A 25,135-nucleotide genomic window follows, 5' to 3' on the forward strand; every position below is an offset into this window, starting at 1 on the left:
AGCTGCACAGTGGGAAAGAGTGACTTTCAGTTTTTAGAGTATTTCCACAGTTTGGCAGTAAAGACATCATCCTCTGGCATCTGTCTGCACATGATGCCAAAGTTGATATTGAACAGCGCATAGTGGTGCTAGAAGAGGCATTGTTCCATTTAGGTATTACTCCCAAAAGTACAGAACTGCACACTGCTAAACCAAATGCTGTGGATAGCCAATGAGACTGCAAATGTGGTCCCTTAGAGATGACTCATCCGCCATAACATTGAAACATAGAGGAAGAGAAGGTTGGATGCATATCTGAACCAAGTTATCAGTTAACCCCTTGATGCCTGAATAAATTTCTTCATGATAGAAAAAAAAAAAAAAAAAAAAAAAAAAACTCTAGAAGTACCCAAAACATTCAGGACAGGGCAGCACACGTCAGAAGCGTTGGTAGCTTCATGTAGAATCTGCACCTATCAGCCCTGCCACTTGAAAACAGTTAACCTTACATTTGTCAGAGTTGCACTGCTATGATGCGATGCTCAGTGTTAATGGGTTAATACATTATGGATGGCCATTCCCTCACCAGTAAATAAGGTTTTGGACATGGTGCAATGCTTTGTGGCCCAGATCATATCATATTTAATCCTCTGGGAACACTCCATTTATGCTACACCTGATTTCTACTTGGAGTGAACCACCAGTATCAAGTTCTGCACCACTTCAAACAAGTTATGAAAGAATTCTTGGACCAACAGCTCTGGGATGGCAAGCCCTATGGTTATCACGTAAACAAAAAATAATGGATGGAAGCAAAGCTGCAACTTAAACTACCCCAAATATTACAGAAACTTTGGACAAAATGGAATGTCATTAATTCACAATATTAGACTCGAAACATCAATCGGTAGTAGTGGCTGGGGACTGACTCAAGACCATGTTTACTTTCCATCAGGACATTACCAGTACTGCTGCTTGTCACTTGGAGTTAAGAATGTGTAGGCAATGAATCACTGGCTGCTGGAATGCATTTTATGAGGCCCAATAGCACGACAGTGTACTATGTACTTGGATGCCATACTATTATTTTGTCGAGAGCATTGAGGAGCACATGGGGGAATTATAGAAACATGCATAGCTGACTTTGAAAGGCACACTCAGCAATACACCTGGAAACAAGTCACTCCACAGCAAACAAAGCCCACTATTCAGGCCATATTACTGGCCAAGATGGAGTGTGAATAGATATCCAGCTGAGCAGGAGTTCCCTGCCCCAGAAAACGAGTTGTGATCCTTCTTAGAACTGACCACACACTACCACAGATTTATGTCCAACTTTGGAGATTAGAGAAACCCAGCACCCACCTTCTAAAACAGTCGGTAAAGTTCCTCTGAAGGACTTGACAACTAGCCCTGTCCTCAGCTATCAGGAGTACCAACATCCATTTACTTTGCCTTGTCATGCCAGCAAACAAACCCTTCGAAGCATTTGAAGTCAGGAAATGGGTAGATCATGGCATCGAATTAATTTATGGCACAATACAGCAGAACAAGGCTGAAAAGAATCACAGTACCACAGAAGAAGGAATGCTCAGCTTAAACTTTGGTTTCGCCAACATCTGCCTTTATTTGCATGGCAGGCATTGTAAGATGGTAACCGAAGACATCACATTCAAAAGCCTGAAAAAAAATACTTGGCTTACATAGCAGGCATTATGCCTTTGCAGGACATTACAAAGTCATACTCAATCCGGGGAAAGCTCACAGAAATGTCGAGAGGTTGTCTGATGCTGCACACAACAGAATGGGTTGACATTTCTCTTTCCACATGGCAAGTACAATATAGTGCTGACCCTGGTCATCAGCAGTTGACTACACAAGCACAGTTCTGTTCTGACATTAGGATTCTACATAAGCAGACCCATCATGGCCAACTTTTTGCTGTGCCAGCTAGTTTGCACAATGAAGTGCTGAGGCAAGGCAATTATTCAGTTCTGGTGGGACATGAGGGTTGGTGTGCTGCAGATCAATGGATTGCTGAAATTTATTGTAAGACCAGCAGTAAATGAATTGTGGAACATTTTTGTAAAGATCTGTGTGATCTATGTGTAAAGGACAGAGCTCACCCATCAGTACACATCTTTGAAGAGGTTGACAGAGGCAAACCAGCCTTTTGAGATGACTGCACATAAGAGTATGCACAAAACTACTATAGTCTTACAATTACTGGCCATTTATCACAATACTTGACAGCGATTACAATCCTGGTACAGGGATATGCCCCATGCAATGTTAACAAAATAAGTATTAAAATTTGGGACACTTGAGGCACATACAACAGACCAACGACCCAACTTCATTACAGAACTTTGAAGCAACTGTGTCCACTGTTATCAATCCGGAAGCTACAGACTAGCAAAGTGCATCCAACAGCAATCGGGAGAGTTGTGCAGCTGCACATGGCAATATGCATAATTTTAAGTCATTATGTGAACAGCCACCACAATGATTAGGGCATCTTGTTCCCTTACATGTCAACTGAGTGTAACTCTAAAGTTCATGAAAGCACAAACTCTCTCCTTGTGAAATTGTGTAGGGGCAAAACATGCCCTCACCTCCTGAAATAGCGAAACCATCCAAGGAAAAGATATGTCATCTGCATATGATCTTGCAACTACAAAGATCAGTTTGAAGACTGATGAAGAAAGCAAACATTAAGGCTTTGGAACGCCAGGAAGGAACTCTGCAGGGCAAGCCTGCCTACTAAAATTTCATGTCAGCCAATGCCTGATTGTGATAAATCCATCTATGCTTAAGGACAGGTCAAAGGAATTTGTTACTTACGATAGGGGACCCACATCAAATTAAAGAATTGACATTACTGGTCAATAAGAAACTTCAACATCAGACTAGGGCCACCATTGTGCTGTGGTGCTCTAAAAGCTCTGCATCTGCAACCAGCAATTTTTCTTTTTTAAAAAAAAGAGGGGGGTGGGGGTGGGGGAGGGGGGTATTGGTGGAAAGAACGAAGAGTGAAGGAACAGTGTGAGATAATTTTGTCTTGAGCTTCACCCATCCCACCATATGCATTTACGATCACAGGATGTGCCATGATAATTACAAACATAATCTTGATTCCTCATGTACCTGCACACCACTCTAAGACAGTTTGCCTGCCCAATTTGATCACACACAGCACAACCATACCAGTTTGGAGTATTTATTGCAGTACATGTAACAATAGTACATGTAACAATGTGAAAATACTGAGTGTAACTTTATTGCCCAAGCTATGAGTACTGTTATCTAGTTACTTAGTTTCATGTTCCATGGATTATTTAGCACAATAAATTGTAATGATGTGAAACAAGTCATTGTAACAATGAGTGACCATGTAATGTCATCAGACAGCAAGAAAAAAAATTCTGGAAGACTGTCAGAAATGATATTCTTCTACTAATTTTCCTGTTAAGTATAGATTGTCAGCAAATGAATGTTAATAAATATAACCAGCCCTAAGGCCTAACACCAATGTAATCATTCAAAACAGCAAGAAAATTCTCCACTACACATTTTTTCCTTCCTGAGGGAGAGAGCACTGAAATCACTGCCCAGTGCCCTGTTGCACTACCTAGAGAAAAATATGAATGAACAGCCCTGAATTAACATTATGTCAACAATGGTTGAGTTTAATGGTGATGTGGAAGCTTTGGCAAAATTAGCTCTTGTTCACTCCCTATAAAGTGACAGCAGAGGAACCAGTGAGGTTGACACAGTGAGATACTGCTACCATGCTGCTTGGATGAACTTTTACTATTGCCACTGCTGCTGCTGCTGCTAGCTGCCACTTCCTAACCTGAAGGGAACCTACCAATTCCTTCAGATCTTGGTAATAAGTGTTCCAACAATCTTCGAGTAGTCATCTAGATGTTTAACTGCTCTTGGGCTTTGCCTGCCAGTGTCTTCCCCTACAGCTCCACTGCTACACTACTCTAGTATTACCATTGGAAAATAATTACCGTGAACCTATTAGCTCCCTGGGTAGCTGTGAGGCCATCCTGACAATACACTTGCATCAGATATCCTCTTGAGTAGTGGCACTTAGAAGTCCATGTCATTACTATGTCTCACATAGAAAACCAGCAATTGGAAGTGCATACTTAAAATGTGTACTGATTACTTAGAAATATGTATGTGCAAGTTTGTCAGTAAATGAAGTTCAGACTATGGGATGTGCGTTTACAGGACATTTTTAAAGTAATTTTTATACTACCACTTGTATACATATATTCCATTACCGATATGTGTACCTTATCTTTTATGAAGTGCAAGCAGAAACATATTTCTGCATGTAATCTGTGTTTTACACACAGATATTTAAGATATCTGTACATGTTGTAAGTATAGTCTGACAGCTGGAGATAATTTTATACATTATAAGGTAATATAAGCATTGCGAGCATTAATTTTTCCCTCTTTTTTTCTGTTGATCTGTATGATTACTTGATAATAGCACAAAGGATGAAATCAGCTTATCACGTTTTACACATAGCCTTTGTCACAGCTTAATAAAGAAAGAATGAAGTTACTTACAATTTTATGCAGATTGTGGACTAAAATTCTAAGACATTACTAAATAATAAACTAAACATGATATCTCTCTTTAGACATGCCTCCTATAAATAGCATAAATATTTAGAAACCTGTTTCCTGTATCCTACTAGTGCAGTAAGAATGGTAATTCTATAGAGCTTTCATTCACATATTAAGCTAGTAAGGCTATACTGTAAAAGTCATCTGTAAATTTGCATAATTGTTACATATGTAATAAAGAACTATATTGTGTAACCCACATATTTATTTCTACCCAAGTTATGTCAAGTTACTATCTACAATTCACGGAGTAAGCCTGCACAAAGTAAAAGGAATGTTCTTGGTACATAAATGAGTACCTAGAAGATGTACGAAATTGCAGCTTAACACATTAGTTTACAGTAAATGCAGTAAAATTTAATTCAGTGTTAACCCACAACATGAAGGTGGTCTCTTAACTGAGACTATTTGTCCGGAAATAAGTAATCATTACAACAACATAAAAGTTATGTACTGGATTCCTCCTTCCATTTTTTGTATTTTATGTACATTACTTATAAATAATATGCATCAAATTATTCGCCAGAGACTTGTCCATAATCTAATACAGGCATTCTGAATTTATCTCTAAGTTTTACTTTTTATGAAGAAAAGTGCAGTAGGCCTAAATACGCATAAACATTAGGCTATGCTACAGGTCCGTTACGGCAAACTTTTTTTGGTTATCAATACATGTTGCTTGGCCAACGGGATCACTCTTTAAATACAGTATAGTTGTGCAGTACAGTTTACAGGAACAATGCAGTGATAAGTAAACTGCAGTAGCTAGTATACCACAATGAGCGGGATATAATTCTATTCTTATATCTATCACTAACTGCTAACGTTAAGTGTTAAAGTATCTAGTGTGTTCCCAATGTACAATTTTATTCTCATATCTATTACTAACTGCAAATGTTAGTACCTACTGTGTCCTCAGTACACAGCAGCACCCTGCAATTAAAAATTGTTGTTTGTGCGGTATACTACAGAAGCAACTTCCCCATAACCTGAGGTTTAGCCTTATGGTCATTATGGGAATACAGAACATCAAGTGAGATTTAGTAAATAACTGTCAGCACAATGCACAGGAACAGGAAATGTTTATTATGTAGTCATTTCGATTATCTCACTCTAAAAAGTACAACCGGCCATAAGAGTCATTGAAAATAAACACAAACCACAAGACAGTTCCGAACTTCACTGGTAAATCACATTTAGTAACGAGCTGCTGAACTCAGTTTCAGCTAACTAAATTAGTGGCCATTTACGTTCCCGTAACAGTTGTCTTTAAACGGAAACGAATTCAAACAGCCACACAAACGATATGTTTTCAATAAGAAAGATTACTACAGAAACATTATCAGTCATCTACTGTAAACGCTTCGAGACATCAATTCATACTCTTGGCCTCATGTTATAGGTAGATATTATAAACCATATACATACCTCACTACAGAAAATTAACTCACGGGCAACATAATGGGCCTTAGGATTTCGGATGATCTTATGGCAACCAATTTACGCTTTACTCCGTCTAAATGGCATGATAAATGTTTCAAATGATATAATGACAGTGACGCCAAATGTCAACAATGTTTGTAGAGAACATTTCCTCAGAGTAATATATCCAAAACATAAAACACTAAGGGTCAGTCAGAAACGATCCGCACGCGAAGACTTATAAGATGCAAAATAAAACAATAATCAGTGCGACAAAACGTGTATATATATAAATATATAATTTTTTCAGCATTTATTTAAACTTCCACGCCACAACAGCAAATCACCAGTTTTCATCACAAAGCTCCTCGGTCAAAGATGTGTCATTCTTTCTTTTCAAGTGCAACATCATCTCAAATACATTGCGGATAAAATTTTGATTATCCGCCGTAGACTCTGAACATGTTTGGTTTACATTCCATATGAAATACAGAACAATATAAAGTATGATCATTAAGGACAACAAAGTAAGACCATTTCCGTGACCGCTGTCGATGAAACCTTGAACATGACTGATTGCTTTATTCATCCGTAGAACAGCACACTTCGTATTATACTGGGTGTGTCTTAAAAACAAAAATTGATAGGCGTAGAAGTACAGGATAACAGAAACGTTCCAATAAGCATGTGTCCACAAACGAGCCATTTGGAAGAAATTTGTGAATATCCGGATACGATACGCCATTGACTTCAGAAGGCCTACTGTTGGTACAAGGTGTTTTTCTTTTCTTTCTTTCTTTCTTGCTTTCTTTTGTAACTATTTCAGTCTCTTTCTTTGCATAATACAGGGTGTTCCATTTATCTGATGACCGCACACACGGCGCAGGACATGGCGTGCAGCGATCTGTCCGTTGCCCAGCGAATCAGATGACGAGTCGCATGTTTAGAACCGCAGTATTAAATTTGATACATATACAAATAAATTTCGTACTCACCAATGCCACATAAGAAGATGCTGGAATAACCTGCCATAGTTTCCACGCGTTTCTGACATCAACTCAAGAAAATTATTCATCAGACGGTTGAATTCTCTATGGGAAATAGAATTAATTGACTTGCAGATATTATTCTTGAGTTCCTGTACCGTTGCGGAATTGTTGTGTACACTTTATCGCATAAGTGCCCCCAACCCTTCCCGCCCAGCAAACAGAAATCACACGGAGATAAATCGGAACCTCAAGCGGGCCAGATGTTGTTGCTTATGACTCTGTCATGGAACACAACGTGAACTGCGTACAAACGAACATTGGCTGTGTTGGCCCTTCCCAAATCTTGTTGAAAAAATGCCAAGCTTCATTCTGTTTTACTCATTTCATTGAAAAAACGGGTTGCAAAATGTTTTGCACTTATATTTCACTGTTACCTGTTTCATTAGGACTGTTACTGTGTCACCACTATTTTCTGGTCGTGAAGGGGTTTCTCGAGAAGCAGAATAGGTCTGTCAACAGTTTTGGGAATTAACATACCGATGCAAATGGAACAAGACCTCGTCTGAAAACACAATTAGATAAAGATCCAGTTCACCGTCATGCACATGTCTGAAAACCCGTTCGCAAAAGCTAACCATATGCATGGGATCACCAGGTTTAAGTTCTTGCGCTATTCTTACTTTACAGGGCCTTAGTCCAAGTAACTTAGCAGCTCTGTGTACAGATGTGCAAGAAATTTGCTTTAAAAGTGAAATATGTGTAAGAGACTTCTTAGGGGAATTTTCCAGGTAGTGTGCAGTGTCAACGAGATGACACTCCTTGTCATTAACTTTTCCCGTTACACAAAATTTATTCATTAATTTGTCAATTTCATGATGACTCGGGATTAGAACACCTGGAAATTTCTGTTCAGACAATCTCTGGGCAGTACGAGCAGACTATGTACACACATGCAAATCGTAAATAAATACTCGTTATAGAATGGAAGAAATCGGTCTTGCCAATGTTGTGTTCGCAGACTGCACTGTTAAGCTTGTTATGTTTGTTTCACCGTTCGAATGACACTAGACTAAAAACGCTTAGTGTGGCATAACTCCATGTGGCTGATAGACCTGAGCATCCTGCCTGCCCAGCTGGCTGATGGAATGAACGTGTTGCTCGCCACACCGGCGGACGGCTGATTTAAGGTGGATTCACACTTGTTGGAACATCACCGTCAAGTTTTTGAGCGTCGACCGTCAGAGGAACTCCTGAGCATTCACATCACATGGCACATCAACTTCGAAAGAACATCGTGACGTTGCAGCTGGTTAATAAAATACCCACGAGAAGCGTGTGTGGTAACGGGCGAGTTGCGGCGCCCTGGAAATATTTAAAGTTCAGAGTTGGCGCCCACCGCTCGGGTCGCGCGGCAGGGCCGAGCTCGTTAGCAAACACGTGGTGCCATACGTTAGCCGGACGAGAGGGGTAACCCCAGCGCATAGTCTAGCCGCGTGGCTGGGAATTCCGCTGTGACGACGACGGTGATTTGTGTCGATTGTCGATGAAGGAGATGTCTATGCCGGGAGTGCCAAAGATGCCGGACTTCGTGAAACCTTAATGGTAGACTTTCCACAGTTCGTACAGTAATTAACAGTAGCCAGATGAATCATGATGCCTTAAAAAGAAACATATACAGTACTATTATTTGCACGACGATTCTGATGGTGTAATCAGATTTTCAATATCTTTATTAATTTAAAGTTTAGCATCTGACGGTAAATTATACAAGTAACACCCAGCAACGAATTTGCAAAATATAAACGCTTCATCTGATTTTGTCGATCGCCGTGTCTTTAGAAAGCTATTAGTGTAAACCTAATTTGGTATGAATTACAGGCATGTAACTTAAATAGTGCATGAGTTATTGGAGATCAAAGTGGCCGATTACTATCGATCGCGCCAGGCCATAAGTACTCCACAGTTACACGAAAAAACGGTAGCAGCATGCTTATAAATATATTTATTCATCTATGTCTTTGTTTATAACCGATGTATACTATTCATGAAGAAAATGGTTAAATATTTAAAGTGTTTTAGAAAGGACAGAGACTTTAGGCTGCTGGCCTATCTTTTCTTTTGATACCGTATATTTTTATTTAGTTGCTTATGTATTTAATAATGTGTGTTAGAGCGTGTTTATAGTCCAGCCGTAGGAATATTTGTTTAATTTCAAGTTATTTAAATGTAGCTCCAGTATTTCGTGTGTGTTTAAATATGTTTGTGAATGTACGTTGGATTGAAGACATGGCGCGAGCGCTCTAGCCAATCACAGCGCTCGTGAATGGTGAGATTAGATGGAAAGCTCTCATAACGAAGTACGTACGTCGGTCAACAGATGGCACTAGGAAAAGAATGTAAACTGCGCTTTTTAGTTGCTACTTGAGACTCTTAGTTGCGATTTGTCACAGAAACCGCAGTTTCTCAGTAGCGAATAGCGTAGTATGAACTTTGCTCAACAGATGGCACTGCTAACTGCGCTTTTTAGTTGCTACTTGCGACTTGTCACGGAAATCGCAGTTAGGCTCGATATCGTATCGAAGAGATGGACGTAGTACGAACTTTCCCCAACAGATGGCACTGCTAACTGCGCTTTTTAGTTGCTACTTGCGACTTGTCACGGAAATCGCAGTTAGGCTCGACATCGTATCGAAGAGATGGACGTAGTACGAACTTTCGCCAACAGAGGGCACTGTTAACTGCGCTTTTTAGTTGCTACTTGCGACTCTTATTAGTCGCGACTTGTCACGGAAATCGCAGTTGGACTCGACTGCGAATCGCAGAGACGAGCGTAGTACAAACTTTGGCCAACAGATGCCACTGTTAACCGCGCTTTTTAGTTGCTACTTGCGACTCTTAGTTGCGACTTGTCACTGAAATCGCAGAAAGCAGTGCTAAATTCGACCAATAGATGGCTCACGTCTTTGATTGTGAAATACTACTTGCGACTGCTAACTGTGACTGAAATCGCAGTTAGGTTCTGTAAAGTTGTTATTGTGATATCTGCGACTTCTCAGTCACTGTGATTTCTAACAGATACGCGATTTCCTGCCCACCACTAGATGGAAGCGAGTACGGGAGAGGAAACAGGCAGGGCAGTAGAGATGGGTCGAACTCGTTCATTCCCATGAACTACTTCAGTCATTTCACTCTTTGCCGTGAAGCGTTCAAATGAAGTAGTTCATTCATGAAGTACCGAAACCTGACGAAGTTGCCCATTTCGCCGCTCAGCCGTGACTACGCTCGCTTTGCCTTGCTCGTACAATAAAGCTTCGTAATACTTCATAATTTTACCTACAGATGGCCGAACTATGCAGTAACGTGCACGCATCGTTTTACGCTCTTACAGCGTCTGACAATGAGTTAACTTAAACAGAACATGGTCGAATGGGACAAAGGAAAGATAAACAGAGAAGCCTGTCACATATAAAGAAGGTTTTTTAATCTTGCTCGACGTTTCCTCATGAAGTGACCAAAAAAGTCTTTATCTGACAAGTGAAACCTTATTTGTTGTATTCATGGACTGAAAACTAGAGCTACCAACAAAATGCAGTCCAATTTTATGATCCTTTTAAAATTTAATCCAAAATAGAATGAGCATGTTTACCACTGTCACAAACTCTATATACCTACGTTAAGTAATTATTCAGAAGTTTTCCTGTAGATTTTATTTTTGTAAAAGTAGTGAAATTTGTGGTCTCTTCGCCGATTTAGGTGATGGGAAAGCAAAGTGCAACTGTTGTTCTAAGTGTATTTCATATAAAGGAGGAAATACATTTAATCTAGTGCGTCATGTTCGAGTGCTGCATCCAACAGTGTCATTGTCAATCAGGCGCATAGCGCCCCCTGCTCCTGCATCTTTCGATATTTCTTGGACAAATTACCCGGACAATCCGGAACCAACATCAGCAATTGCCAGAAGCGAACAGAAGTCGGTGCTAGAAAATAACAGTATCACTTCATTATCAGACAGCAGACATCAATATCACGGAACATTACCTATGTATTTTCCGAAATCTCTTTCGAACAAAAGAAATCAGGAGATAGATTTCTCACTTCTGGAGACTGTGGTAAAGGATTATTTGCCCTTCAATAAAGTGGAAAGCAAACATTTCCAAAGTTTTGTAGGCAAACTAAATGGTGCTTACATAATGCCAGCTCGGAAGACCATTACCAATACACCACTACAACAACAGTACGCCATGATGAAAGAAATTGTGAGAGTCAAAATTAATTCTGCAGAAGCGGTTGTGCTGACAGTAGATGGGTGGACCTCAACCACGAATGAGAGTTATTTGTCGGTGACAGCACACTACTTTAAAGACCTGGAGCCCTGGAGTGCTTTTAAATACGACGAAAGGCAACGTCAGAAAAACTCTCTGAAGAACTGCGACATGTCACAAGGGAATGGGGCAGTCAAGAAAAAATCGTGTGTGTTGTTAGCGACGAAGCTGCTAATATTGTGGCAGCTATAAGATTCACAGCCTGGAAACACATCCCCTGCTTTGCACACACACACTCAATTTAATTGATCAGAATGGGCTTCCGCACATTCAACCCATTCTGAATAAAGTAAAAACAATTGTTGAATTTGTTTAAAGAAGTTCGCAGGCCTGCACGAAACTGAAAAAGATGAAGGAAGAGTTAAAAGAGCCAGTTCTGACACTTGCAGGACACTGTTACCAGATGGAATTCAACCTATGATATGCTGCGAAGAATAATCAAGGTTAAGAATTCCCTAATGACAGTTATCACTCTGAAATGTTCGGATCTTCCAAATCTGACTGCAGAGACATTGCAAGTGTAACACAAGCCTGTGACATATTGAAAGTTTTCGAAGACTGCACCGAGGAAATGTCAAGAGAAAATGTTGTCACTGCTTCTAAAGTTACACTCCTTAGTCGCTCGTTGAAAAAATGGTGTTGCAGGTTTGTTAATAACACTGAAATTCATGTAGACATGCAACGGATGGTCGAAAAGTTATCTCAAGACCTAAAACAACGACTTTGAAATATAGAGGAAAATCCCATTTTCGCAGAAGCAACTTCATTGGAACCTCGGCTCAAATTACATGGTTTTCTGATAAAAATTCTGCTGAGAAGGTGAAATCAAACCAGATCATGCACTGTGAGAAATTTCTGACGAACACATCCACTGCTACTGCAACAATCTCAGTTCCAACCACTGAATCTACTTCTAGTCTCTGGCTCGAATTTGATGAAGTGTTTTCCAGGCTGCAGAGTAATCCACACCCGAGAGCTGCTGCAGTAGTGGCAGTGGACAAATATTTCAAGAGCCCCTGCTACAGAGACAAGGCAATCCTCTTCAGTGGTGGTCTGAACGGCTGTCAGTATACTCCTCGCTCTTTGAACTTGCAAAAATACGACTGTGTATTGTTGCAACCTCCACGCCGTGTGAAAGAGTGTTCTCGAAGACAGGACACCTTATAACTGACAGAAGAAATCACCTGACAGGAAAAAAGTGGAACAAATCATGGTTTTAAACGGAAATCTCTGAACATTCGCCAAATCCGTTGGTGTTTATTTATAAATATATATTTTTTTAAATTTAATTAGGACAATTCTCAAATTGACATTTAGTGTAATTATTTCAGAAATGTGTACGAGATAAACATTCCTACATGATCGACTATCTTTCAAGCGTGGGTTTCACGCATGCTCCAGTTCCACACTCACAAAGTAAGCATTTTATTTTCATGTTGGCTGTGCGTGCCTCTTCGTTTGTATCTTTAATATTCATTTGTCTGCAAGCGTTGCCAACGGTAGGCTACCCGTAGACGCGAAGTATAACTGCACGAATAGTCAAGAGTAATGTTGTCAGCACTGCAGGAAGCAGCTTTTGACGCTGCCTTCCCCTCGCCCCTCACGCCCACAACCCATCCGAAACCAATAATTCCCCACAAACACCGTGCGATTCGTCGACAGGCAGTAGAGGAAGGACTGAAGTGAAGAGAGAATGAGTGACGTAGCGCCGATGTAGTGGCGAGGGAGAGGGGAAGAGAGTGAGTGAACTAGAAAAAAAATGTGGACTGTGCTACCTGTGAAGAGTTTTAAGTACCAGTTCATTGAAATTGAGTGGTTAGTTCACACTTCACTGAAGTGAAGCGTTCATTTGAACGACTCATTCACGAGCTCCCCATCACTAACGGGAAGTTCTGGGGTAGGGCACTGGACGCGACGGACGCATAGTCCGCGGAAAGACTTGGACAGTGGAGCAATTTGTGCGTGGTCGCGGAGGATAGAAATATTTCGGAGTGCTGACCTGTGCACTTGTGAGATTTCCGTGGCTTCTGCAGTGAAGACGTAGTGTGCGTTTAGAAGTGAATGTCTCGCGAGCTATGTTGTTGTTCGTAACTAATTTCGTGCATTTGGAATCTATTGTTTCCCTGTTATTCAGCTTACATTTTATTTAATTGCTGGACCATCGACACCAAGAAGTGTTTTGCAGAAATATACTGCATTCTCAAAAATACTTCTACTATGGTACTCACCATTTAAAGTCGTTAAGATAGTACCTGCAGATTTTATTTAATTGCAATCTTTCATTTATAAATTTATATGTTACATTCATAATTCGCAATTGCCGAATGATAGAAACCTTCGACCACTTGATTCATGTGTGTATTCTTATAGTATACTGTAGACTCAGCAGTATTTGGCCTGTAATGCGTCAACTACGTATCCTATCCCCTAGATAAAGAAACCAGCCAAGACTTATAATATTTCAACTCTTGAGTTGGGGGCCGGCCGAAGTGGCCGTGCGATTAAAGGCGCTGCAGTCTGGAACCGCAAGACCGTTACGGTCGCAGGTTCGAATCCTGCCTCGGGCATGGATGTTTGTGATGTCCTTAGGTTAGTTAGGTTTAACTAGTTCTAAGTTCTAGGGGACTAATGACCTCAGCAGTTGAGTCCCATAGTGCTCAGAGCCATTTGAACCATTTTTCTTGAGTTGGGGGGCGCTTAGTTATTTCAAAGCCCGCAGGCGCTATTTCGCAGTTCATGGTAGCTCGTCATAAAATGCCGAAATTTGGTTTAAAAGAGCTTGCAATGATTGTTGCTGCGCTTGATGGCGAGGAACAGGAACAGATGGCAAAAAGAGTCTGTGATAGAAAAAAAATGTTAAAACTCGAGACTGTGGAGGGAAGTTCGAAACTTTTTTAGAAGGACTTGGAAGAGGAACAGACATCATTCAATAAATATTTCAGAATGTCTAAACAACAGTTTTTTTTAACCTGTTAAGCAAGATACAAATAAAATCTATGAAGACAAATTCAAGATTTAAGCGCCCAATAGCACCACAGCAGCAGCTGATAGTTTGTCTAAGGTTTGTCTACATCGCCCATTTTGGTGACTAAACAAAACAAATATTTAGGTGCTACTTGCCGGCAAAAACAGGGAAATATCACGTGACTCCGTCAATGGCGCGTCGAAACATCCTTCTCGAGAAACCTTGACGTGACATGATGTGTCGATGACGTTCTGTTGACGGCGTGTGTGAATGCCACCATTTGCCTACAGAGGAGAATGTTTTGACGTGACTGACTCGACAGTTACGTTGTCAAATGTGAATCCACGTTTACCCGACGACAGCTGGAGGCTACGGCAGGAAACACGGCGCTGTTGGCTAATCAGTCAAAATGTTCAAATGTGCGTGAATTCCTAAGGGACCAAACTGCTGAGGTCAAAGGTCCCTAGACTTACACACTACTTAAACTAACTTTAACTTATGCTAAGAATAACACACACACCCATGCCCGAGGGAGGACTCGAACCTCCGGCGCATCATACAGTCCATTGTGCTTGCAACCACTCTTCGATATTATACTGTATAAAAGCAGTATCACACTGAGATCAGGTGGTAGCAGTTTCTGATAACCACGGAAGAGGACTTCAGCACCAACACTTTCTACTTCGATGCTGAGCTGTGAAATTGAAACCATAGAAAACTGATAATAACTTTTGTATTTGTTTTTGTAAATTCAGTAATTTGAGAATTGCACTAACAATATATTGCTTATAATTTCATTAACATTGGACAAATACGCTTCAAGATTTAGGGTTTTATAAGTGAGCAGTTGCTAACGAAGACTCCCAAAACTCGGACGAGCAATTCTTACTCTAATTAGGAATAAAAAATGATTATTGAAATTTAAAAGCAAATTGTCTTATGTACCCTGACGCAAAATTAAACAAGGAAAAATTTTGGAGTAACTCATTTTACGGTAAGTCTATTGGCTCATTTGCAGTTAACGTCTAAATTTTACTATCCATAATAAAAATTCGACGAGATTCTAGCTGCTTCTTGACTTACACCTCTGACATTCTCTTCACTACTGCTTTGTTTTCCCATGTCATTCGCATGTTTTCCCTTAGAAGTTCTGTGTGGTACACTGGAATTCATGACATGCTCTGCATATCAGATGTGGCCATTATTAAAGCAATGATGGATGTGATGATGTGGTTTAAACTGTTTTAACCCTAGTCTGTGAAAATGGTTTGCAACTGAAACCGGTCGATATTTGGGTTTTAGATAAGAAAGCGGCTGATGGTGAAACTTGCATTTAATACACCTAATATTTCCTTAGTGTGCGATAGTTTTCAAAAGATGCCACCATACAAAGAACAACATCACACTTTTTGCAGCTAATGCGTGACATTTTTCACTTTGAATTAGCAGCACATATTTCACAGCATCCCTGGGAAACCTTTTTCTGGATTATGTCTTCCTTTATTTTGCAGTCTAAATGGAGTTTCATGCTTTGGTGTATGTGGGATCTCAGTCTTACAAGTTTGTCCATGAAATCTATCTAGCAAATGGGTGGATTCGTTCGAAGTGGAATTTCGCCGGTGCTGTGTTCTGTTTCTTTTTTGCTTCAGAAATTGTTTTGGTGGTCAGCACACACAGGTTAGTCAAATGGAAGAAAACCTTCTTGTACCACTTCATGATACTTCGAATACAGTCTACAGAACTTAAAATCATGTCTGTCTTATCAACAACATGCACTGACGAATTGTAGCTAATTACATAAATAGGTTTTAATTTATTTTGACCTGTTTTATGTTCCTTCTTCTCAGTTTCAACAAAATTTGGGCCATTTACAGTGGAGCATCCAGACTTCTTTGTTTTCCATCCATTTTAGTGCCAACAGTGTTCCACAGGACTTGAATTGTATTTCCCATTTTCTTCAGTTTATCACCCAATGGTGGCAAATGTTTCCTATTTTTGTGCACTGTTGCAATAGGATTGATAAATTTCTGGTGGAGACATGGGAATAATTCAGGGTTCGAATACCAGTTGTCTAAATAAATGGCGTGGCAATAACAAACTCATAACAACATCACGCTAATTTTCCCCAGTCAGCGTTTCTGGATTCTACACTACTGGCCATTAAAATTGCTACACCACGAAGATGACGTGCTACAGACGCGAAATTTACCGACAGGAAGAAGATGCTGTGATATGCAAATGATTAGCTTTTCAGAGCATTCACACAAGGTTGGCGCCAGTGGCGATACCTACAATGTGCTGACATGAGGAAAGTTTCCAACCGATTTCTCATACACAAACAGCAGTTGGTCGGCGTTGCCTGGTGAAACGTTGTGATGCCTCGTGTAAGGCCGAGAAATGCGTACCATCACGTTTCCGACTTCGATAAACGTCGGACTGTAGCCTATCGCGATTGCGATTTATCGTATCGCGACATTGCTGCTCGCGTTGGTCGAGATCCAATGACTGTTAGCAGAATATGGGTTCCGTAGGTTCTAAAGGGTAATATGGAACGCCGTGCTGGATCCCAACGGCCTCGTATCACTAGCAGTCGAGATTACAGGCATCTAATCCGCATGGCTGTAACGAATCGTACAGCCACGTCTCGATCCCTGAGTCAACAGATGGGGACGTTTGCAAGACAACAATCATCTGCACGAACAGTTGGATGTTTTCAGCAGCATGGACTATCAGCTCGGAGACCATGGCTGCGGTTACCCTTGACGCTGCATCACAGACAGTAGCGCCTGCGACGGTGTACTCAACGATGAACCTGGATGCACGAATGGCAAAACCTCATTTTTTCGGATGAATCCAGGTTCTGTTTACAGCATCATGATGATTGCATCCGTGTTTGGCGACATCGCGGTGAACGTACATTGGTAGCGTGTATTCGCCATCGCCATACTGGCGTATCACCCGGCGTGATGGTATGGGGTGCCATTGGTTACAGGTCTCGGTCACCTCTTGTCACTTTGAACAGTGGACTTTACATTTCAGATGTGTTACGACCCGTGGCTCTCCCCTTCATTCTATCCCTGCAAAACCCTACATTTCAGCAGGATAATGCACGACTGCATGTTGCAGGTCCTGTACGGGCCTTTCTGGATACAGAAAATGTCCAACTGCTGCCCTGGCAAGCACATTCTCCAGATCTCTCACCAACTGAAAACGTCTGGTCAATGGTGGCCGAGCAAACTCTCGTCACAATACGCCAGTCACTACTCTTGATGAACTGTGGTATCGTGTTGAAGCTACATGGGCAGCTGTACCTGTACACGCCATCCAACCTCTGTTTGACTCAATGCCCAGGCGTATTAAGGCCGTCATTACGGCCAGAGGTGGTTATTCTGGGTACTGATTTCTCAGGACCTATGCACCCAAATTGCGTGAAAATGTAAAAAAAAAAAATGGTTCAAATGGCTCTGAGCACTATGGGACTTATCTTCTGAGGTTATCAGTCCCTTAGAACTTAGAACTACTTAAACCTAACTAACATAAGGACATCACACACATCCATGCCCGAGGCAGGATTCGAACCTGCGACCGTAGCGGTCTTGCGGCTCCAGACTGAAGCGCCTAGAACCGCTCGGCTACTCCGGCCGGCGAAAATGTAATCACATGTCAGTTCTAGTATAATGTATTTGTCCAATGAATACCCGTTTATCATCTGCATTTCTTCTTGGTGTAGCAGTTTTAATGGCCAGTAGTGTATTTCTGTGGTGGCACCAGTGTAGATAATACAGGGTGATTCAAAAAGAATACCACAACTTTAGGAATTTAAAACTCTGCAACGACAAAAGGCAGAGCTAAGCACTATCTGTCGGCGAATTAAGGGAGCTATAAAGTTTCATTTAGTTGTACATTTGTTCGCCATTTCAGCCAATAAAGTTTTTGGTCCCTTTTTCTTCGAAGGTGCTACTGTAACTGTACTACAGTATCTGGAGATGTTAGAGAATTGGCTGTTCCCTCAGCTCGAACAAGAAGCACAACAATTCATATTTCAGCAGGATGGAGCGCCACCACATTGGCACTTATCTGTCCGTAACTACCTGAACATCAACTATCCGAGGCGATGGATCGGCCGCCAGGCAGCCCGTGACAGAGCACGTCATCACTGGCCTCCAAGAAGCCCTGATCTTACCCCCTGCGATTTTTTCTTATGGGGGTATGTTAAGGATATGGTGTTTCGGTCACCTCTCCCAGCCACCATTGATGATTTGAAACGAGAAATAACAGCAGCTATCCAAACTGTTACGCCTGATATGCTACAGAGAGTGTGGAACGAGTTGGAGTATCGGTTTGATATTGCTCGTGTGTCTGGAGGGGGCCATATTGAACATCTCTGAACTTGTTTTTGAGTGAAAAAAAACCTTTTTAAATACTCTTTGTAATGATGTATAACAGAAGGTTATATTATGTTTCTTTCATTAAATACACATTTTTAAAGTTGTGGTATTCTTTTTGAATCACCCTGTATAATCTAGAATATAATTACTTTGTACACCAAAAAGAACGAAAACTTTAATACCAAAACGGCTATGTTTCTTTGGCATACACTGCTTAGATGAAAGCCTTCCTGTGAAAAGTAGCAGACTTTCATCTGTTATTAAATTTTCAAAAGCAACTGTGGCCTCACGGAATTTTTTCCTTGTGTGCTCTACAATGTGCATTATTTTCAAAACAGTATCATATCTTGAGATATGGACAAATTATCGCTCAAATGCACTACATGCAGAATCAGTTTGTATCATTCCTTGGACATTATATGCGAAAATATTGATGTTTGAAGCAACGAATCTGTTGACCAATTTTCATTCACTTCTAACTTTTTAGTTCTTGGCATAAGCAGCAACAGAATTCTTCAGGCTTCCATCATGCTAAGGTGCTTTTTCTGTTAGAAATGTGTAATAATTATTTATCTCTTTATAAGTGGTAGAAACAAATTCAAACGACATAAAGTACTAAAAAAATCTAAATGACTTGCAGACTCTTTGATGTCTATACTTGTACCACTAAATGCGATCGAAGTTATCACCACTTACAGTCATAAACGTGCAGTGAACTGGCTTCACTGCCGCGCCCATGCACTATGTTCAAGGGAGAGACTTGGTGATGGGAAATGACGAGAGCCGTTTGTGTCTGTGACACACAGTTGTTTTTCCACACCTTGCAAGATAGTACAGACAACGTTTATCGTTAACGTACGTCCATATAGGCGCGTTGCACTGGCGGTATGGCTTGATCACCGATCCTGGAAGGTATACACTCCAGTGATGAGCTGTGGGGCGACCGCATGGACCGCACGAGACAAAGGCCACGTCTCCAAAAGTTCAGTTTTCGGCGCGACCTGGTGATGGTGAGCATGGTGACTTTTGCCGACGGGAGAAAAAGCACAGCGAAACGAACAGATACGCACCGTGAAATGAGCGAACGCGCAAGACCTTGTGCACACGTTTGTGGGGAGTCGCGTTAGCTCGACGTACGTGGTCTGTGGCGAGAAAGGTCGGACACATGTGTCGTGCCGCATTGACCAGCTCGCACTGCCTGCCTGCCTTGTCCCATGCGGGTCACCGCGCGACGTTCTGTTGCCAAAATTTAGCGTAACCGAAAAGCTGTGTGCACGGGTCGCGCGAATACCGAGCACCATTTGCTCGTGTCGGTTGTGCTGCAGTTCTGACCTTCACCAGTGTCTGCAGTGCGGTCGCCACACAGGTCCCCCACTCAGAGAGCGGAGCTCCTTGTTGTTGTTGTTGTTGTTGTTGTTGTGGTCTTCAGTCCTGAGACTGGTTTGATGCAGCTCTCCATGCTACTCTATCCTGTGCAAGCTTCTTCATCTCCCAGTACCTACTGCAACCTACATCCTTCTGAATCTGTTTAGTGTATTCATCTCTTGGTCTGCCTCTACGATTTTTACCCTCCACGCTGCCCTCCAATATTAAACTGGTGATCCCTTGATGCCTCAGAACATGTCCTACCAACCGATCCCTTCTTCTAATCAAGTTGTGCCGCATACTTCTCTTCTCCCCAATCCTATTCAATACCTCCTCATTAGTTATATGATCTACCCATCTAATCTTCAGCATTCTTCTGTAGCACCACATTTCGAAAGTTTCTATTTTCTTCTTGTCCAAACTAGTTATCGTCCATGTTTCACTTCCATATATGGCTACGCTCCATACAAATACTTTCACAAATGGCTTCCTGACACTTAAATCTATACTCGATGTTAACAAATTACTCTTCTTCAGAAACGCTTTCCTTGCCATTGCCAGTCTACATTTGGTATCCTCTCTACTTCGACCATCATCAGTTACTTTGCTCCCCAAATAGCAAAACTCCATTACTACTTTAAGTGTCTCATTTCCTAATCTAATTCCCTCAGCATCACCTGACTTAATTCGACTACATTCCATTATCCTCGTTTTGCTTTTGTTCAATGATGGTTCAAATGGCTCTGAGCACTATGGGACTTAACTTCTTCGGTCATCAGTCCACTAGAACTTAGAACTACTTAAACCTAACTAACCTAAGGACATCACACACATCCATGCCCGAGGCAGGATTCGAACCTGCGACCGTAGCGGTCGCGCGGTTCCAGACTGTAGCGCCTAGAACCGCTCGGCCACTCCGGCCGGCTTGCTTTTGTTGATGTTCATCTTATATTCTCCTTTCAAGACACTATCCATTCTGTTCAACTGCTCTTCTAAGTTCTTTGCTGTCTCTGACAGAATTACAATGTCATCGGCGAACCTCAAAGTTTTTATTTCTTCTCCATGAATTTTAATACCTACTCCGAATTTTTCTTTTGTTTCCTTCACTGCTTGCTCAATATACAGATTGAATAACATCGGGGAGAGGCTACAACCCTGTCTCACTCCCTTCCCAACCACTGTTTCCCTTTCATGCCCCTCGACTCTTATAACTGCCATCTGGTTTCTGTACAAATTGTAAATAGCCTTTCGCTCCCTGTATTTTATCCCTGCCACCTTCAGAATTTGAAAGAGAGTATTCCACTCAACATTGTCAAAAGCTTTCTCTAAGTCTACAAATGCTAGAAACGTAGGTTTGCCTTTCCTTAATTTAGCTTCTAAGATAAGTTGTAAGGTCAGTATTGCCACACGTGTTCCAATATTTCTACGGAACCCAAACTGATCTTACCTGAGGTCGGCTTCTACCAGTTTTTCCATTCGTCTGTAAAGAATTCGCGTTAGTATTTTGCATCAGTGACTTATTAAACTGATAGTTCGGTAATTTTCACATCTGTCAGCAACTGATTTCTTTGGGATTGGAATTATTATATTCTTCTTGAAGTCTGTAGGTATTTCGCCTGTCTCATACATCTTGCTCACCAGATGGTAGAGTTTTGTCAGGACTGGCCCTGCCAAGGCCGTCAGTAGTTCTAATGGAATGTTGTCTACTCCCGGGGTCTTGTTTCGGCTCAGGTCTTTCAGTGCTCTGTCAAACTCTTCACGCAGTATCGTATCTGCCATTTCATCTTCACCTACATCCTCTTCCATTTCCATAATATTGTCCTCAAGTACATCATCCTTGTATAGACCCTCTATATACTCCTTCCACCTTTCTGCTTTCCCTTCTTTGATCTCCATAGCTGCGAAAAACGCGGTGATCGATCTGTGGCGCGCGGGTGTTTAAGTTCGCGTGCAGCATGGTGACAGTGCGGACGCAGTGGCGGCGGTCGGTCAGCGATGGAAGGGCCGTAGCGAGGCCCACGGGTAAAGACTGGCTGCGGCGCGAACGTCACGAAGGTAGGCCTGAACTCGCTCGCTTAATTCAGCACACAAAATGCGTTTCTAAACCTCTTAACTCTTAACTGGGCATGCATGTACTAACGAGAACTGCATCAAATGGTTCAAATGGCTCTGAGCACTATGGGACTTAACCTCTGAGGTCATGTCCCCTAGAACTTAGAACTACTTAAACCTAACTAATCTAAGGACATCACACACATCCATGCCCGAGGCGGGATTTGAACCTGCGACCGTAGCGGTCGCGCGGTTCCAGACTGTAGCGCCTAGAACCGCTCGGCCACTCCGGCCGGCAGAACTGCATCTTCTCCTAGAATCTGATTCGAGGGCTATCCACAAAGTACATTACGTTTTGGAATTAAAAATAAATAAAGTATTGGGAATTTTTTTAATTATATACAGATGAAAGCCACACTTAAATACTACTTTTCTACATAGTTGCCATTTAAATTAAGGCACTTATCGTAGCGATGGACGAGCTTGGAAATTCCTTTGTCGTAAAATTCCGCCGCCTGCGCCTTCAACCATGTGGTTACCTCTTCTTGAAGCTGTGCGTCGTCATCAAAACGCTGCATAGCCAACCACTTCTTCATTGCTGGGAATAAGTGGAAGTCGCTCGGTGTCAGGTCGGGACTGTACGGCGGATGAGGAAACAACTCCCACTTAAAAGATTCGAGAACTTCACGCGTGGCATTTGCCGTGTGGGCCCGGGCATTGTTGTGAACCAGCAAGATCTTTGAGCCCAACTTTCCCCTGCGCTTGTTTTGTATTGCCCTTCTGAGGTTGTGCAGATTTTGGCAATACCTTTGAGAGTTTATTGTAGTGCCTCTTTCCAGGAAATCCACAAAAATCACACCTTTTCTGTCCCAAAAGACAGTCGCCATCACCTTCCTTGCCGACATTGTCTGCATGCATTTCTTGGGTTTTTGGGGGGAATTTGTGTGTTCTCGCTTCCCGGGTTCCCGGGTTCGATTCCCGGCGGAGTCAGGGATTTTCTCTGCCTCGTGGTGGCTGGGTGTTGTGTGATGTCCTTAGGTTAGTTAGGTTTAAGTAGTTCTAAGTTCTAGGGGACTGATGACCATAGATGTTAAGTCCCATAGTGCTCAGAGCCACTTGAATTTGTGTGCCCCCCACTGCATTGATTGCAATTTTGTCTCGCAGTTCACATGCTTAACCCATGTTTCGTCACCAGTAACGATGCGATCGAGTAATGAGTCGCCATTTTCTTGTAAGCGTCCAAAAACGTTAACGCTGCAGCCATTCGCTGATTCGTGTGAATCTCTGTCAAGATTTTTGGTATCCATCTTGCACAAAACTTGTGGTAACCAAGCTTTTCGGTAATGATTTCGTGCAACAAACTTCGTGAAATTTGTGGAAAACTCATAGAGAGTTCCGTTTATTGTGAAATTACGGTTTTCACGGACCGCGGCATCAACTTTTTCGGCAAGTTCGGCAGTCACTATGCTGGGTCTTCCACTCCGCTCTTCGTCGTGAACGTTAGTTCGGCCATTTTAAAATTTTATGACCCATTAACGCACTCCACCTTCAGTGATTATGTTGTCCCCATACACTTCACAAAGCTGCCGATAGATTTCTAACGGTGTACAGTTTTTTGCAGTTAGAAACCTTATTACAGCACGCACTTCACACTTCGCGGCATTTTCAATTAACGCTGACGTTTCAAACTGTCACGGTAACTCAACGGAGTACAGCACGAACCTCTCACTAGCACGGCAGGATGCCGACTGAGCGGCGGAATGCCATGACACCAAGATGACCGCGCTAGCCCCGCCCCTAACGGACACAAACGAAAACGTAATGTACTTTGTAGATAGCCCTCGTATTATGAAGCCTTACTGATTACTATTCGTAGAACAAAATTTAAGATCGATTCTCGAGATAAATGGTACAAAGGCATGTTTGTAGCATTTAGTCTCCTCTGCATAACAATACACCCGTAAAAAATTATTACCAGGCCTATGCACTTTTTATCATTATAGGACTAATAACAGTAAGATTCCATAATGGATTCCAGTGGAAGATGCAATTCTCTTTTGAACATACACACGAAATTACGAGTTAACAGGGTAGAAACGCAGTTTTTCTGCTGAGTTGAGCTAGTGAGCGAGCGAGCTCGGCCTATCTTCATGACGTACGTGCCACAGCCTGTCTTTCTAGTAGGCCTCGGGCCGTGGCCTGTGACATCAGCACAGCGGACTGGCGAGCATGCGATGGGCGTGTTCTCGCGTGGCCAGCCAGTGACAGCAGTGGTGGCAAGCACTGGCTATGAACTGGTTCAAATGCCTCTGAGCACTATGGGACTTAACATCTGAGGTCATCAGTCCCCTAGAACTTAGGACTACTTAAACCTAACTAACCTAAGGACATCACACACATCCATGTCCGAGGCAGGATTTGAACCTGCGACCGTAGCAGTCTCGCGGTTCCGGACTGAAGCGCGGCTATGAACTGTCCGTAGCAATGTGCGGCGTAGGCATGTGGCTGCAACTCACCTGGAAAGATGTCTCAAAGGCCAGTGCGCTGATATCTTAATAACAACATGGAGTGTTCACTAGTGCTATAGTCAATGAACTGCAATAGGACAAGATTCACTATTTAAATTGTTCAGAATGACATCGAGGATGACAAGTTCAAGTGTTCATGCATTGCGTTGCACTGTCCCACAAGTTCGCTCACTAACTCAGTCATGGAAACACGGCATGGTGCTCGATCTGAGCTTGATGCTCAAGACAATGGAGGCCCAGAGAGTATATGTAAGTATGGTGCCATCGTGACTCGAACACAGATTCCAGAACTGCTAAGGACAAGCCCAGTGGCGCAGAGTGTGATGTCCAGAGCTCGACAGCAACGCGAATATGGTAACAGGCGCGGACGCCGAGCCAGTCTCAACGCCTGATGCGGCAGAGGCACAGGGACACGAACGTGGGTCCAGGAGCTGTGACAGACACATGAGGTACTGTTCGGAGCTCGACTGGA

The 25,135-nt window shown here is 42.1% G+C and overlaps 1 protein-coding gene across 7 annotated transcripts in view; it reads right to left on the bottom strand.

Annotated features, from left to right (window-relative positions):
• LOC126458414 (protein Mpv17-like) overlaps positions 1–25,135 on the bottom strand; it is a 304,656-nt gene that overhangs the window by 183,875 nt on the left and 95,646 nt on the right. For 4 of the 7 annotated variants that reach the window (XM_050095443.1, XM_050095440.1, XM_050095441.1 and 1 more), the window contains exon 1: positions 7,050–7,188. The exons of 1 other annotated variant lie outside the window; for it this stretch is intronic. In XM_050095443.1, coding sequence (XP_049951400.1) covers positions 7,050–7,129 — 80 coding nt within the window. In that variant the 5' untranslated portion in view covers positions 7,130–7,188. Of the gene's footprint in view, positions 1–6,060; positions 6,787–7,049; positions 7,189–25,135 lie in introns of those variants that run through there. 2 more of the 7 variants (XM_050095444.1, XM_050095442.1) reach the window with 1 other exon arrangement.

The sequence above is a fragment of the Schistocerca serialis genome, chromosome 2, assembly GCF_023864345.2.
Source record: "Schistocerca serialis cubense isolate TAMUIC-IGC-003099 chromosome 2, iqSchSeri2.2, whole genome shotgun sequence".
Taxonomy (NCBI): Eukaryota; Metazoa; Arthropoda; class Insecta; order Orthoptera; family Acrididae; genus Schistocerca; species Schistocerca serialis.